General features: G+C 46.5%; 2 protein-coding genes across 2 annotated transcripts; both read right to left on the reverse strand.

Annotated features, from left to right (window-relative positions):
* Positions 1-1,124: 1,124 nt before the first annotated feature.
* Positions 1,125-11,623, reverse strand: LOC130390167 (alcohol dehydrogenase class-3 chain H). The gene is made up of 9 exons (XM_056599945.1): positions 11,520-11,623; positions 10,991-11,092; positions 7,873-8,014; positions 7,694-7,781; positions 3,595-3,814; positions 3,108-3,368; positions 2,705-2,840; positions 1,956-2,094; positions 1,125-1,366 (listed from the first exon to the last, which is right to left on the reverse strand). The coding sequence occupies exons 1-9, from the start codon at positions 11,535-11,537 to the stop codon at positions 1,342-1,344; spliced, it is 1,131 nt and encodes a 376-aa protein (XP_056455920.1). The 5' UTR covers positions 11,538-11,623; the 3' UTR covers positions 1,125-1,341.
* Positions 11,624-11,695: 72 nt separating this feature from the next.
* gar1 (GAR1 homolog, ribonucleoprotein) lies at positions 11,696-16,814 on the reverse strand. Its single transcript, XM_056599962.1, has 7 exons — positions 16,686-16,814; positions 15,548-15,762; positions 15,008-15,162; positions 14,837-14,896; positions 14,355-14,466; positions 14,025-14,159; positions 11,696-12,786 (listed from the first exon to the last, which is right to left on the reverse strand). Exons 2-7 carry the CDS (start codon positions 15,753-15,755, stop codon positions 12,776-12,778), a joined length of 681 nt encoding a protein of 226 aa, XP_056455937.1. The 5' UTR covers positions 15,756-15,762; positions 16,686-16,814; the 3' UTR covers positions 11,696-12,775.
* Positions 16,815-17,230: the final 416 nt, after the last annotated feature.

Consider the following 17,230-nt stretch of genomic DNA (forward strand, 5'->3'; position numbering starts at 1 on the left):
ATACCAAAAAAACTATTAAAAAGGGGGAACCTCAAAGAAAGTTTAGCTAAATGCTCTTTTAAAGAGATGGGTTTTGAGGTTCCGTTTAAAAAGAGCTGTAGTCTGTGGAGCCCTCAGGTGGTCAGGGAGGGCGTTCCATAGTCTAGGGGCAGCAGCAGAAAAGGCCCGATCACCCATGGTGCACAGCTTTGTATGTCGGGTTTGGAGGGTGTGAGTGGATCCTGAACGGAGTGTACGTGAGTTTGTCGGGGGGGTGAGGAGTTCCTGAAGGTAGAGGGGGGCAAGTCCGTGAAGGCACTGGTGGGTGAGGAGGGAGACCTTGTACTCAATTCTGAGTGAGACAGGGAGCCAGTGCAGTGATTTCAGGATGGGGGTGATGTGGTCATGCTTGCGCACCCTCATCAGGACCCTGGCAGCACTGTTTTGAATGTATTGGAGCCTCTGGATGCTCTTGCCAGGGATCCCAATGAGGAGTGCATTGCAGTAGTCCAACCTGGAGGAGACAAAGGCATGGACGAGCTTCTCTGCATCAGCCAGGGTGAGTGATTGGCGGAGTTTGGCGATGTTCCTGAGGTGGTATAAAGCTGTCTTACAGAGGTGTTTGATGTGGGTGTCAAAATTAAGTTGTGGGTCCATTTTAACACCGAGGTTGGTGACGGATGTGGAAAGGGGGATGTTTTTGCCAGAGAAGGTGATATTGGTGATGGTGGGGGAGCGGAGCTGATGTGGCGTGCCAATAAGGATGGCTTCCGTTTTATGGCTGTTAAGTTGTAGGAAGTTGAGCTTCATCCACGCCTCTATCTCCTCCAGGCAGGTGGTCAGTGTGGATGTTGGCAGAGGGGCAGAAGAAGTGGGGGTTGTCCTGATGTAGAGCTGTGTATCATCAGCATAGCAGTGGTAAGACAAGCCATGCCTGCTAATGACACTACCCAGGGGGAGCATGTACAGTGAGAACAGTGTGGGGCCCAACACCGAGCCCTGGGGGACACCGCAGGTGACGTTGTTGGTGTGTGATTTTGCTTTGCCCAGGGCAACGTGCTCAGTTCTGTCAGTGAGGTACGAGGTGAACCAGTTCTTCACATTTCCTGATAGTCCAATGGTGTATTGCAGGCGGTGAAGGAGAATGGTGGTGATTTTACCAGACAGTATGAAGCTACAGACCTAGCATGGTTGGCATAGTACTAGTGTTAGCATAGTGGTCATAGTACTAGGGCTAGCATGGTGCTGCTGGTACTAGCTTGGTGCTGATGCTACTACACAGTATGAAGCTACAGAGCTAGCCTGGCGGTGAGAACACTGGGATGTGGCCAATTGGTCCAGGAGGTCTGAGGAGGAGGAGCTTCAGAAAGTCAGCACGCAGCGGATACTGCCAGGGACACAGAACAGAAGAAAAACGGCATGAACACTTAAAAGGGAGAGAAGACATTTGTTGTAGAGCAGGGTGACACTCAAGAGGGCTAAAGGTCAGGTTTTAGAACTCAGTAGCATCTCAGGGGAAGATCACAGATCGCAACCAAATGATAAGAATCCCCCTCATCCACAGACTACTAATGGATACCCAATTTTACACTTAATTTAGAAAGCTTCTCGGACACCTAAATGACAACTTCACTGTGTGTGTGGATGTGTTGAGCTCTGTCTGAAGCGGTTGATTTCCACGTCTGAGAAGGTTAAGCTCCTACGACACTTATATCCAACTCCACGGTGTCTGTTGATGTGTGCAGCTCCGTCTGGCCAGCAGGGGATTTGTCTTCGGTGTCGGAGATAGAGTTAAGCTTCTATACATAGTATGTATGTGTGGCGCCACAACATCGCTCACGATAACACTCAACAATACACAATGGCGTCATGGGGATGAAACACTGAGGAATATTATACTCAAAGTATTTTTCCCGAGCTGCCACTGAATTTTACTTAAAGAAGCCACTACCGTTGTGACATTCATATCCATCTACCTTTTCCCAGCGTGCATGAGGTCGAATCCCTCATTGATGGAGTCAAAGGGCAGAGTGTGGGTCACAAACTCATCCACCTTCATCTTCTTGTTCATGTAGTCCTCAACCAGCTTGGGAACACTCTCCACACTCTTCCACCCTGAGGACACAACCCAAACAGGTTAGAAACACTTCTGAAGGGACACGACCCAAACAGGTTAGAAACACTTCAGCTGTAGGGGCACCACCCAAACAGCTTAGAAACACTTCAGCTGTAGGGACACGACCCCAACAGGTCAGAAACACTTCTGTAGGGACATGAACCAAACAGGTTAGAGACCCTTCAGCTGTAGGGACACCACCCAAACAGCTTAGAAACACTTCAGCTGTAGGGACACGACCCAAACAGCTTAGAAACACTTCAGCTGTAGGGACACGACCCCAACAGGTCAGAAACACTTCTGTAGGGACATGAACCAAACAGGTTAGAGACCCTTCAGCTGTAGGACACGACCCAAACAGGTTAGAAACACTTCTGTAGGGACATGACCCAAACAGGTTAGAAACACTTCTTCAGCTGTAGGGACACGACCCAAACAGGTTAGAAACACTTCAGCTGTAGGGACACGACCCAAACAGCTTAGAAACACTTCAGCTGTAGGGACACGACCCAAACAGGTTAGAAACACTTCTTCAGCTGTAGGGACACGACCCAAACAGGTTAGAAACACTCAGCAGCGGGGATGTGATCCCAGAGTGGTTCCTCTGACCTCCGAAGGCGGTCCCCTTCCACACGCGGCCGGTCACTAGCTGGAAGGGGCGGGTGGAGATCTCCTGGCCGGCCCCCGCCACCCCGATGATCACGCTCTCCCCCCAGCCCTTATGACACGCCTCCAGGGCCGATCTCTGGAAGGGAGACAAGGGGGGGAGGGAGAGGGGGAGAGACAGACAGACAAAGGGAGAGACAGACAGACAGGGAGAGAGACAAACAGACAGACAGGGGGAGACAGACAGACAGACAGAAGGAGAGACAGAGGGAGAGACAGACAGGGAGAGGCAGACAGACAGAGGGAGAGACAGACAGAGGGAGAGACAGGGGGAGACACAGAGGTTAGAGAGGCTGGTTTCCTATTGGCCGGCGGTGTGAGGAGGCGGGGCTCCGGCGGTCCTCACCATGATCTCCACGTTGCCGATGCACTCGAAGGAGTAGTCCACCCCGCCGTCGGTCATCTCCACCAGCACCTCCTGCACTGGCCGAGCGTGGTCCTTGGGGTTCAGGCACTCAGTGGCGCCGAACTCCGCCGCCTTCCCGAACTTCTCCGGGTTGATGTCCACGCCGATGATCCTGGTTGCCCCGGCAACCTTACAGCCCATGATGGCCGCCAGGCCAACGGCGCCCAGCCCGAACACGGCGCAGGTGGACCCCGGCTCCACCTTGGTGGGGAAGAGGGGGACAGTAGGACAGGGGGGGGGTCAGAAGATCAGGTGTGTAGTCTTGTGTGAAGTGTTGTGTGTAGTCTTGTGTGTAGTGGTGTGTTGCCAGGTGTGTAGTGATGCGTCACCAGGGGTTCAGTCATCTGGGTAGTGGTGTGTGTCCCCAGGCGTGTAGTCTTGTGTGTAGTGGGGTGTGTCCCCAGGTGTGTAGTGGTGTGCGATGTACCTTGGCGGTGTTGAGCGCCGCCCCGTATCCCGTGGAGATGCCGCAGCCCAGCAGACAGACCTTGTCCAGTGGGGCCTTGGGGTCCACCTTTGCCAGGCTGATGTCCGCCACCACCGTGTACTCAGAGAAGGTGCTGGTGCCCATGAAGTGGAACAGCTGCTTCCCCTTGCAGGTGAAGCGGGACGTGTTGTCGGGCATAAGGCCCCGGCCCTGGGTCACTCTGTGGGAGACACGACATAACGGTGACCTCTGGTGGCCCGGCGCTGAACTACAGGCAGGCTGAGGACCGTGGGGGTCGAACCCACAACCTCCTCCCCACTAATGGTGCGTTTCCACCGGAGGGTGCAGTTCGGTTCGGTTCGCAAAAGGTGCGGCACGAATCGCGTTTCCACCGCCAAAAGTGGGCATGACCCGGACTGAGCTTTACTGAGCCGTACTCGTCTCGCAGTACTCCTCCGTTGGGATACTGAGACGCCTGAAAGGGTGCCGGAAAGTTCGAGCTACAAACGCCCTCCGTTGATTGATCGACAGAATCGTCACTTCCGGATGACATGGGGATAAAAACGAACAGTAGGCATACCCACAAGGTAATATTCTGGACAATGGACATGTCGCACAAAACTTTAACTTGGGCGAACAAGGAGGTGGAGACGTTCCTCTGCATTCTTGGGTAGGAAGACGTGCAGAGGGAGCTTGATGGGGCAACAGGTCCCCGGTTGTTTCTGTTACGTTTCTTTTTTTCCTCAAATTCTGTGAAAGTCACACTATACCGTAAGTCGAAAACTCTTGAAATTTTCAGGTATGGTTACCAATAACCCCCATTACCAGTAACCCAAAGTTGTGGTACTGCACCCAAAGGTGGCACTATTGTTATTGGCTTATTTCTCCTCACCAGATTGACCTGGACTCAAAATTCATCAGATGCATTTATAAAAACCACAATTTTATATTAAAGCTTAACATGATAAAAAGATTCAGACTACAAAAATAAATAAAAAAAATCACCAAAATCGCGACATAAAATCTCTCGACCAAGCCTCAGAAAAATCATCTTACAGAATTTCTTTTAATTTTTCGTCCATTTGAGAAATCTTGGCCAATAAAGTAGGAGCAGTTAGCCCATTTTTCTTATACGACAATTTTGTTATTGTCTAAAAAAACGACAATAACAAAATACGACTGTTATTAGGTGATACCAATACCCACCACTACCCATTAACCCAAATGGTGGTACTGCACCCAAAGGTGGCGCTATTTAAAAAAATATGAACTAGCCTTATTTCTCCTTACCAAATTGACCTGGACTCAAAATTCTTTCATCATATTAATCTCTAAAATCAGATGCATCTTTTTCACCCTGGTCTTCTGCTCTAAAAATGTTTACTTTTCCCAAAATTTCATAGAAAAGCCAATCGTCCACAGTCTCAACTCACTTTGCCTATATGACCATTTTGTTATTGTATAACTACCATATGGCTATTATTAGGTGGATACCATTAACAGTGCACATTTTCAGACCCTATGCTCTTTTAGGAAAGCCCTTAATTATCTTGTGAAATGTGTGCTGCAGTTTTCTTGATGTTGTGTGCTTATCAATAGACATTTTCACCATGTGAATGAGGCTTCATGTAGTTCAGGAATGTCAGTGGCTCAACAGGATAAGGCCTAAAAAAAAAAAAAGTTTGGTTCCTGTTGGTTGTCAGTTGAGGTCATGGGTAGGTAGGGAATTTATTTTATTTTTTTATTTTATTTTTTCCAGCGGCAGTGAATGATAGGTAGGTTGTTTTCATTTAAAAACGAGAAAATTTGCTCATCCTTGTACATAATGAAGAGGTGCTGTACCAAAACGTAATTATAGTTATCATCAAAAAAAAAAAAAAGATTTAAAGCTCATAAAATAATTTGGGTCGCACATAAATTGACAGGGTCGGTCGGAAACAGGAACCAAACAAAACATTTTTTTAGGCCTCATGCATTGTAATGGTGATCCCTAGGTTGAGAGTTTGAATCCTAGAGCATTATGAACAAGCGGAACATGAAATTCTGTCAATGCCACTCATTTAAGAAACACAACTGTGAACGGTACCTGAAATTCATCAGGCAATCAACATTCCTACTCTGTCGTTTCCAAGAATCTGACTGCCAAGACACAGTATGGCATTAGGGGAACTTCTTCGTTAACCATTTTTCCTTCATAATTAACTAACCCTAACCGTCATATTTATATTTCTTCCGTTAGTGTTCTTGCCTACAAAGGTTTTATTTCCCTAGAATTCCAAAGATTTTTTAGGTATATGCTTTTAAGAAAGCCCTTAATTCACTTGAGAAATGTGTGCTTGGAGGTTTCTGGATGTTGTAATAGACATTTTCACCATGTGAATGTGAGGCTGCAGGTAAGGATTACCAGTGGCTCAATGGGATAATGCCTTGCACAGTGGATCTTTAGGTTGAGAGTTCGAATCCCGATTATAGCATGCTGAACATGACGTTCGGCCATTGCTTTAGAGCAGGGGTTTTCAAAGTGTGAGAGAGTGAGCCCCCCCTCAGAGAAAACCCCCCCCCCCACATTTGAAACATATTTTTTAAACATTTTAAACATATTTCTGAAACATTAAAACATCTTTGTGCGTTTTTAAACACATTTCTTAACGCAATTTAACCTTTTTTAAATACATTTGAACATCTTAATCTGTGTAAACTGCCAGTTTGCACAGATTCATTCAGGGTCCCCGACTTTGAATTTTCAGAGTCGAATCAGATCTGCTTTTTCAGTCCAGAGATTCGACAATTCGGCGGGGTTTGTTTACCGGCGTTGTTATGGTGACCTAAATTATTATAAGCAACTGAAAAAGATGCCGGTTTGAAACTAAAACTGTGATTCTGAAAAAAGTATAAATGCTATCAAAATTCCGTTGTGTGTAGTGTGTAGATTTGTTTAATGGTTTGAACGATGGTAAACGGTTGAAAAATGAATGAGTTACGATGTCTAGAAGTAGGTGTATCAGAATTGGCTGACGTCTTCAATGAAAACAGCTGAAAACAAAGCGGTACGAAACTAAAACTGTGATTCTGAAGAAATTTTAAATGATATCGAAATTCTGTTTAGATATTATTGAAGTGTGTAGATTTGTTAAATGGTTTGCACGAAGATAAACGGTTGAAAATCGATTTAGTTAGGTTACTTCTACAGTTGAAGTACGATTGATGATTTGAATCATCGACTTTCAGGTTTTTCTTCGGATTTATTTTTTTCTCACGTCGCGCCCCCCCTGAAGAACTCTGGCGCCCCCCAGGGGGGGCGCGCCCCACAGTTTGAAAACCACTGCTTTAGAGCTCACATGAAAGCCGAGGCACAGTATTGTATTAAGTGGAACATCTTCATCAACATCTTTCCTTCATAATTATTTGTCATACTTGTATATCTTCCATTAGTGTGTTCTTGACTTTTCATTTTGCTTAACCCCGTTAGACACCGCTTGCGGTTACATTTGTTTTTATTTTATTTAGGCCTATTGTTTTTATTGAGCAGGCTACTCTGTGTTGCGCTGCTATGATGTCATGATGTTTAGGTATCTGCCGCGGTGATCGACATCCGGCCTACCATAAGGGTGCTCTCGGCGGTGGACACGCGACCTCGGAACTGAGCTGGGCAATACTGCCCCCCCCCCCCCCCCCCCCACCCCCCCACCGCACTGAGGCGAACCGAACCGCACCCTCCAGTGGAAATGCGCCATAAAAGAACACGCCTTCTTCTGGCCAGGATGAGAACCCTCCACGGTGGACAGGTAGGTGAGGTCCACGACATGTTAACGCTGACAATACAGTGGGCACATTACTAGTACAGCAAGTAGGGTTGCTCGATTATGGGAAAAATCATATTCACGATTATTTTGGTCCACATTGAAATCACGATTATTCAAACGATTATTTTTGAGATTGAAAACATGTGTTTAATCAGCATGTCTCTCCTCAAAAAAACTTTGTAACCGAGAACTTTGAAATGTCGCCTTAAAAAATGTGTTCAGTGCGTCATGTTCCTCATGTTCTGATGAGGAACATGTACTGTGTAACACGGGTTCAGAGCTGATCCTCGTCTCACCTGATCTTCTGGCAGAGGTTGGTTTTGGGGTTCTTGCAGAACTTGCATTCCCCGCACTGGGGAACATAGAGCGGGATGACCGTGTCTCCTGGGGGCAGGGGAACCATGACGACAGCATCAGTAACCACGACAACAACACTGACCACTGTTTTGAGGTGATTGGCCGGATGTCAGCTGACCTGCTTTGAACTTGGTGACGCCCTCGCCGACGCTCTCCACTAGCCCCGCCCCCTCGTGGCCCAGGATGACGGGGAACGCCCCCTCGGGGTCGTTGCCACTCAGGGTGTAGGCGTCCGTGTGACACACGCCCGTCGCCACCACCTAGGGTAACCATGATGACAATACACAGCTACCTCAACGTCGGGGTAACTGACGGCAACGTACGCCCATCTCAGCATTGGGGAAACTATGACAACAATGTACAGCGACCACCAGGCTGGAGTGACAACACTTATAACACTCCTGGAAGGGGGGACCTCCACTCTGAAGGAGGGACCCCCACTCTGAAGGAGGGATTCCCACTCTGCATTCTCTAGATTTCTTCCTCGCTAATTAAAGGTGCCATGAGATGCTATTTTATGGATGCTTTAATATAGGTATTAGTGGGCCACTAACACAGTATTCAAAGACGTTCCCAAAATTCAGCCGGGGTGCAGTTACAGCCACTCAATGAGGAGGGTGGGGGTGTGGCCCTGAGCAGCTTGCAGCCACGGTACCATGCGCTCTGTTTACAGAGGATGTATCGCAAAGGCGAGGCACACACAGCCTTTAGCCGTGTTCTGTAAATATTCTAGAACACACGGGAGTCCTGGAGCCCTACGTCTAAATAATATCATACACAGATATCTATATCATATAATATATATTATAGGGCTGTCAAAACGAACTTCGCTATTCGAATATAATTCGAATTTTTAAAATAGGAGAACATTCGAGTGCGGCAACTAACGTTCAAACTTTTTTTTTTTTTTTTCGCGAGCAGAAACAGAGCTGGAAAGCATAACTCCTAAAAACGTAAAAAGCACTGTCTGGAAAAATTTTGGATTTCCATCGAGAAACGGGAAGATTACATCCAGAGAAACCTTAATTTGCAAATTATGCTGTAAGTCGTTAAAGTACCACTCGACTACGAGCAACATGAGCGCACACCTCCATTCAGTGCATTACTCGGAGTACGCAGAACAGTTAGCGGCTGAGGAAGAGCCACGGTCAAAACAGCCAAGAATAATATCGTTTTTGCCTCCCTCCTCATCTCGTTGTCTGCCAGCTGGGCGGCAAGAGACAATAACGAAAAAGCTGACTGAGTTTATCTGCAAAGATATGAGGCCAGTTAACATCTCGCAGGGCTACGGGCTTAAGGAGTTCATCCGCGAGATTGAGCCACGGTACACGTTCCCTCTCGTGGGACAATTACCAACAGAATTGTAAAGCTGTATGATACCACTAAAGAAAACATCCGTGAAATTATTAGTGGACAATCGATCGCCCTAACCACAGATGGATGGACATCAGTGGCCACGGACTCATATGTGACGGTCACGGCACATTTCATAAACAAGGACTGGGAAATGAAGGATATCGTTCTCCAAACGACAGAATTAAAAAAAAGCCACACTGCCGAGAATGTTGCCGAGCTTCTTCATTAAACATCATTGCTTGAATATTTCTGGCGTTATATCTTACCTATTTATATAATTTTTTTATTGATTTGGTAAAACTTGTTGCAAATGTTACATAACAGATTTGGTTGACCACCCTCTAGTGGACGCGGGACGTATGCCTAATAATAAGATGGTATCGGTGTATATAATGATATAAAAAAATAAAATAAAAAAAAACATTTAAATATTTGAATATTATTCGAATATTCAACATAAGAAGCATTAGAAATTCGAATATGATTTGAGGGGAGGATTGACAGCCCTAATATATTATCACGGCCAAAAGCTGCATGAGCCGATATTATGAATCTCAAACGACCGCATTGGGTTCGCCGACGTTCCTGGTTCTTCCACGTCCAATCTGAAGTAGACTGAACCGCGACATGGAGGAGAAAGGGATTGTTGCCGGGCAGCGTTTAGACACCTCCGCCTCCTGCAGCGCCGAGGCGGTGGTCCCTCGGCAGCGATAAGCGGGGCTCAAGCGGGAGACATTCGCGGCCAACAATCCCTTTCTCCTCCATGTCGTGGTTCATGTTCTTGAGGGAGTCAAAGCCTAAGTTCCTTTCCCCCAATTCATTCTCCACCATGGCTGAGATAACCCCCACTACGAGTCTCGTTGTAGAAATACCAGAGATGAGAGTCTGACGTGTTAGGCGCCATAACACCAAAAGCAGAATGGTTATCTCAATAACAAGGAAGTCTACAACACTTGCATCACAGTCCTGGAGCTCTATATCTAAATAATATCAAAACATAGATATCTATATCATATAATACATATTATCACGGCCAAAAGCTGTGTGCGCCTCCAGACGATATTATGAATCACAAACGACTTTGTCGGGTTCTCCGACGTCTCTGGTTCTTCCACTTTCACATCAAACTGAAGTAGACTGAACCGCGCTCTGCCTGCTGCTGGCTGCCCGCTGCCGGGCGGTGGTGCTTCGCGGCGGCGGCAGGCATGTCGCAGTTCATGTACTTCAGGGAGTCAAAGCCAAAGTTCCTTTCCCCCAATTCCTTCTCAACCATGGCTGAGATAACCCCCACTACAGTCTCGTTGTGGAAATACAAGAGACGTCAAAGAACCGAAAAGAAACACTTGCGTTACAGTGTGTGTATTCACACACACACACACACACACACACACACACACACACACACACACACACACACACACACACACACACACACACACACACACACACACACACACACACACACACACACACACACACACACACACACACACACACACACGGCACTCGCACGGTCATGTCTCATTGGCGGGCCAAATTCTCTGGGCAGGCCAGGCAGAGTAGATGCTATGTGACGACATATGAGACCACATTCCAAATCAGCTCGCAAGTTTTAGCCACTGGGGGACCATAGGCAGGCTAGGGGAACTCATATCTATGTTAGAAAACCTCATAAAATGATCATGCCATTGCACCGGGAGTTTCTTGAACTCTGAGGGGCTAGGGTCAGGGGGGGGGGGGTCATGCATACACAGCCTGTGAAACAATTTGAGACTCTAACTGTAATTGAGAGTTATACAAACACAATTTAATTGAAACTGAAATGAATTACAGTTTCTTTCATCATATTTTTGTTATTGTGGAAGAGCCCAGCCCCTTACCTTGATGCGCACTTCGCCGGCTCTAGGGGGCGCCACCTCCACCTCCTCAAGGGACAGGGGTTTCCCGGCCTCCCATGCCACCGCCGCCTTGCACTTGATCACCTGCAGACACACAACCCATACACAGCCCCGCTTAGCGTAACCCGGGTTACCGTCCGGGTCAGGGTCAAAGTCCGGGGACCCACACGAGGTGGGGATCGGAGAGAGTTACATAAGAACGAGCATTGGCTCTTCTGACATGATTATGGAAAACAAAAATGCATACTCCAGACCGGTTTGTCCGCAAACTCATATTGCACAAAACAGTTTCACCAATGCAAACCGTTCAACATATAAACTAAAGCAAATTATTGTGTGCAATCAATGCTAAAAGAGGAACCCAAGTAGAGCAAACGTCATGCGTGCATTGCAACAATGAACACATGACGTTTGCGCTTCATTCGATCTTAGGTTTAGATTCAAACAAACTCAAAATAGTATTGATCCTTTACTCTACAGCAGGATGTCAGTTCAATTATCGTTCACTTACTTTTCCAGCTGTTGCCATGTTTCACTCAGCAGGACAGAAAGTTGAGCTGGACGGAGAGAGAAGGAAAAAGAGGCGTGCTGAACCGGAAGGGATGGGGTTCATTGAGCCAATCAGGAGCGGCTCAGAGGAGAGCCACAGTAGGTCACGTTTTCAGAAAGTCCGGAAGTTAGAGGGTCACGAAGTTTGGCGTTTATAATTTCCAGTGTTTATCCGGAGATTATAAACCGATATACCCTAACCCTAGACTGGAGTTGAAAGTCATGAGCTTTGAACTCCTGCAAACGGACTAAAAGAGGAAACATAACCTAATAACGTTGCAAGAATAAAGGATAGTAAATATCTCATTTTTGGACTTGGTGTTCCACAAACGAATATCTGACTTAAATACACGTATTTTCGTTTATCGGAAGTCCCGCCTCTTAATTGGTAAACCCTCGTAAATCACAGTACCGCCCTCCCTCTCGAATATCAAGTAGAAGTATCCGATTCGTGATGTTCTTTCCGGGGAGTAGAACTCTTCAGACCCTCAGTGGTGCAAATGTACAGAATCTCAAGATTAAACTCTGATCTCCTCGGCCGAAACGATAGAGCTTTGTATTGGATTGAGAATCCAACAGCATCCAAGGAACTTTGAGCCTCTTAATACTTCATAATCCGTACTAATAAAGTCCACCCATCCTTTAATCCCTCACCATTTCACCAACAAAAAAAACTGTAGATATGACCTTACACTGAAGCATTAGTTCAGACCCCTTCTCAGTGGTGGAGATGCCCGGTCACTGATACACATACGTTACGCAAGCCCATAATACACGTTACATCCCCTTTGTCAACACAATCAGGGTCCAAGAAACGTCCACAAGATAAAAAAAAATGCAAAGCAACGTTTATTAAAAGAGTCAACAAAAAAAAAAGTCAACCGCACTTTGCATCACAATCCTCTAAAACATCTTGACAAAACACACAATCTAACTGAAACGTCCTCGTCATCGTGAGGAACCAGAGGCAGCGTCTCGGTCGCCGCCGCTCAGATGAACGGAACAACGCCTCTCCTCAGGTCTTCAGGTCGAGCAGAAAAAACATTTGAGTCTCAAGTTCATGAGTGGAGCGCTGGGAGCAGACCAGTCCGTACTGGCGGAGCACCAGACCACCAAGAGCAGGAAGGAACGTAGAGAAGAGTCCACCGAGGTCCAGATCCGTCTGGGGCCAGGTACGGCTCCCGACCCCGCCCGTCGCGGTGCGTCCAGACCGCCAGCTCACCTCCCACCTGACAACACATCAGAGGGTTCAATTCTTAGACCGTTACATAGCAACCGCATCCTCACCTCCCACCTGACAAAACATCACAGGGTTAGAATCTAGACCATTACCTAGCGACTGCATCCTAACATCCCACCCGACAACACAGAGGGTTAGCATCCTAGCCTGTTATTAGGTGGCCACTACCTAATAACAGGCTATATATATATAACAGGATGCTAACTTGGCTTGTATTAACCTTAGTAGTAACCAGAACCGGCCAATAGGGCTTTGACTTTTGCCCAAAAATCATATTCGAAGTTTGTTTGTTTATTAATATTAATATTTGAATATATTTGAATATTTATTAATATTATTTTGACCATTAAATGCCTTCAGTAGTACCTGGGCTGAATCCGAATACTTAGTACATACTATTTATGTTCAGTGTCTACTACTTGACGGTCTACAGCTATGTGTAGAACGCCTAGAACGGTCTACAGCTATGCGTAGAACGCCTCTGAACGCTTCCGAACACCGCCGAAACTCCACCGGATGTTTGGAGATGACGTGTCTCCCCTCAGATGCCAGCAAAATTACCTTGATAAGTTACCTGTTTTCCGTCTTGTCATAGTTGCTATTAAATTAAAAATGTCTCTTTTTACTTAATTACTTACTTTTTTACTCTTTTTAATGTCTCGTTTTTCGCCGCTTTCTATGACGTCTTTCTAAGCCGCTGTTGGTAGTGTCGGGTCAGCCATCTCTTCTTCGTTCGTTACAAGACTCGTAGACTGGTAACGTAGTGACCTACCGTTGTATACTGTGGCGGTAGTACGTATTCGGAAACGTTTTCCGTACTACACAATGCACACAGAGCATTCGGACGCGCTATATTTGTGGCGTACTACAAAATGCATACTATAAGTATGAGTATTCGGATTCAGCCCTGGATTGGGCTTTGCAAGGTTTGTTTACCGGCGTTGCTATGGTTACCGGTCTTGCGTGTTCCAACGGTTTATTATGTTTCTAATAAATCGCTGTCTAATCAATACTTCATTCACTGCCTCTTCCGTGGTCAATACAATATTATGAATAGACTGCGTGGGGTTCTCCGACGTCTCTCCCTCTTGGCCTGCCCATAACAGGTTCGAATATTAAGGGCTGCCTAATATTCGTTCGAATTTTGATTTATTTTTAGATATTCGAATCACGAAGTTCGAAGTCAAAGCCCTACCGGCCAATGGATGAAAGTCCTTCAAAACAAACCTCTGAAACCACGCCCTCCACCTCCACCTCCTCTCCCTCTGAAGCCTCCTCCTCCTCCACGTCCGAAACCTCCTCCACCTCCTCTCGAGAAACCTCCTCCACGACCTCCTCCTCCACGACCACCTCTGAAGCCACCTGACAAACACCACAAACAACATGTTAACATACAGCTTTAACAATTGTAAAGAATTTACATACAGTTGTAAAATCTGTAATATGTTAAACACACATTGCATTAAAAAGTATTACATTTTTTCCACAAGTATGTGCGTGACGCATACAAGTCTCCAGGAGGTGTATTGTTTCTATAAATATTAATAACGTGCTTACCTCCGCGACCGCCTCCTCTCCCCCCCCTCCCCCCTCGGGGCGGGCCCTTCTCCCCCGGAGGTCGGGGTAGGAACCTCTGCAGTGGGAGGAGCTTCATCGGGTCGATGTAGAACTACAGGAAACAAACAGGGTCACATGTTACTCAACGACCAATCGGGAACCAGAGGCTCATCACACATCAAAACAACTCCAGACCACCACTTTGGGAACTTGAGAGCCAAAAGCTTGTGGTTCTATAACTGGTACCATTACTGTTACTGGGAGTAGTGGGGTTGCCAGTTATAGAACCATTACTGGGAGGAGTGGAGATACCAGTTGTAGTACCACAACTGGTACCATTAACCCATACTAGCCGTATCGGAAGTACCAGCTGTAACTAGCTATAACTGGTCCCATTACTGGTATTAGGAGCAGTCGAGGCAACAGCTGTAGTACCATTGCTGGTAGTTGTAGTGGAGGTAAAAGGAGGAATGTATTCTCACCTTCTGGGGCTTCTTAAAGGAAGCCGCCTTCATGTTGTCCGAGAGTTTCACAGAGAAGTACTGACACAGGGTTAAGGAACGTCCTCAGCCAGGCTGTAATTGGGCTCATCTCCCCACTGACATGAATCATACGATAGAATATATAATAATAATAAAGAGGTGAAAGGATACGAAGTCCCGCAACTGGCCGAAGATCTCGTCGACCTTCCCGATCTGCTCCTTGTTCTCCAGGTAGACTGGAGCGTTGAAGTAGGGAACCTTGTTCTCCTCCGTGGTGCACTTCACCACGATGTCATCCTCACAGGGATGGACGAAGTCTCCCACCGCTGCAGGGACACACGTCAAACTAGTTAACACCGCAGTTTACCAGTGTCAGCGTTAATGTAACGTTACACATGTAGACTTATGCTTCACTTCACTCAGTGCCAGCGCGTCCTAGCAGCTCTTGCAGTAGGTTGTGTTGTATCCAGTGTGTTTTTGCGTGTTCTCGTTTGTGTTTTTCTGCACTTTTTATTGACTTATTTGGTTGACTTTGACTGGCCATTTTGTGGTCTACGCTGACTTTGTGAGCTATTGGACACCTGAACTACCCTAAAGCGGATGATTAAAGTACATTCTTACTCCTCTTAATTTGGACCATTGACCTAACCACATTAAAGCCTAACTCATCTCCTGTTGACGGCGTTCTGCGGGGAGTCCCCGGTGACTTACCGACCACATACTCCGGGGGTCCGTAGTCCTGCTGCCTGAACCCGCCGCCTCCTCCTCCTCTCCCGCCACGGAAGCCCCCGCCACGACCCCCGAAGCCCCTGCCGCCCCGGTCACCTCCACCCCGACCCCCGTAGCCTCCACCTCCTCCGCCGCCGTATCCGCCTCCACCTCCTCGGCTAAAGCCACCGCCGCCTCCTCGGAACGACATTCTGGTACTGGAGGAAGAGAGGAGAAGTTAAGGTCAGGAGGAGCATTATGGCAATTTTAGGAGCAATATGCTGCATTTTTTTTAGCACTGCGGTCACTTTTGAAGCAATATAATAACTTTTGGAGCACTGCAATAACTTCGGAGCACTATGTTAACGTCAGTAGTACTAATGCAGGGTTTCGCACGCTTTTTTTGTTCCAAGGACCGCATACTCGTCGATAATGCCTTAATTTTAAACGACATCCTTTCTAAACAAAGGATGTGGCTGTTATTCAAGATTTGTCGTAGTCACAGCAACAGCAATGGAATCCCTGAGTCTCAGCCTCCCTTCAACAATACAATGATATACAATTTATAAGAGAAACGCAAGAAAAGTCCACTTAGCCTTAAAGTTACACAAAAGTAATGCAAAGCATTTACAGTGCTTAAGCAGCATAGATCAATTTCTTGTCTGTGTTGATGGAAAGAATACTCGTTTAGCCTATTTTATAAAATAGGTCAGCCTTTCTGAAAATATTTCAGGGCCCGGTTCTAACGGGTGCCCGGACCGGTGGTTGGCGCTCGCTGTTCTAAAGCACGAAGATACTCAACATGTGAGGCCTAGCAGCCCTGAAGTGAGACCTAGAACCAGAAGATCTGACCAGACTAGTCTCACATTCAGACCATACCCAGATGATAAGATTAATGTTTATGTTAACATCATCAGAGTATTGTTCAAACAGCAGAGAACATGATATTATAATGTAGATGTGTAACATTATCCCGGTATTACTCTACTAACAGGAGCACATGATCCACAGACCGCGACGGGCTCACTACAGACCCTCGGCGGCCGCTTTACCTCCACATTTAGCCAGATACTACCAGGTCTAAAGTCTGAAGCTTTCTACAAATACGATCACAATTGTACAATTGTACCAATGTACTCACCAGCTGCTGTTATGTCTCAGTAGTTAGTAGTAAGTAGTTTATCTCTTCACTCGCTGCCGATCCGCCTCATGCACCACAACACGTGTGGCTCCTGCTACCGTAAAGCGCGTCGAAGACCTGTGAGCGTCACACTGTCGTGAATGTTTACAATGGAAACCTGCTGCCGTGAGTGGGTGAGCGCTGACGAAAAACCGGAGGAGGTCGCAAAAAGAGAGCATGGACCTATTAAAGAAAGAGAGAGGAGGTGTTGAGTGACCGCGCATCCACTGTTGCCTTTCATTTATTACACGGTACGCTTTGATTATCCCGTTTCATCATTTAATGAATTGCAGATAAATTATTTATTTAACATTAAAACTAGATAAACTAGAAACTAGAGATTTTTATTTCTAATTTATAATTCCTAATTAAATTAAATTTATACCATAAAACAAAGGTCAGATCATGAACCAGGAGAGAGTAGGGCCATCACACAGAGGGAAACAAAATCAAACAATGTCCATCTCCTCCACCACCACCATCACCTCATACCTACCATCATCACC

Source organism: Gadus chalcogrammus, chromosome 10 (assembly GCF_026213295.1).
Source record: "Gadus chalcogrammus isolate NIFS_2021 chromosome 10, NIFS_Gcha_1.0, whole genome shotgun sequence".
Taxonomy (NCBI): domain Eukaryota; kingdom Metazoa; phylum Chordata; class Actinopteri; order Gadiformes; family Gadidae; genus Gadus; species Gadus chalcogrammus.

Bases quoted from the DNA above. Each gene is read 5' to 3' on its own strand.
- LOC130390167 (XM_056599945.1), bottom strand. The intron at 7,782-7,872 runs GTCAGCTGACAT...CCCTGCCCCCAG, and splicing joins CGTCACCAAGTTCAAAGCAG to GAGACACGGTCATCCCGCTC. The intron at 3,815-7,693 runs GTGAGACGAGGA...TGTCTCCCACAG, and splicing joins AACCTCTGCCAGAAGATCAG to AGTGACCCAGGGCCGGGGCC.
- gar1 (XM_056599962.1), bottom strand. From the start codon at position 15,755: ATGTCGTTCCGAGGAGGCGGCGGTGGCTTTAGCCGAGGAGGTGGAGGC. The intron at 14,467-14,836 runs GTGAGAATACAT...TGTTTCCTGTAG, and splicing joins CCTTTAAGAAGCCCCAGAAG to TTCTACATCGACCCGATGAA. The intron at 14,160-14,354 runs GTAAGCACGTTA...GGTGTTTGTCAG, and splicing joins GAGAGGAGGCGGTCGCGGAG to GTGGCTTCAGAGGTGGTCGT.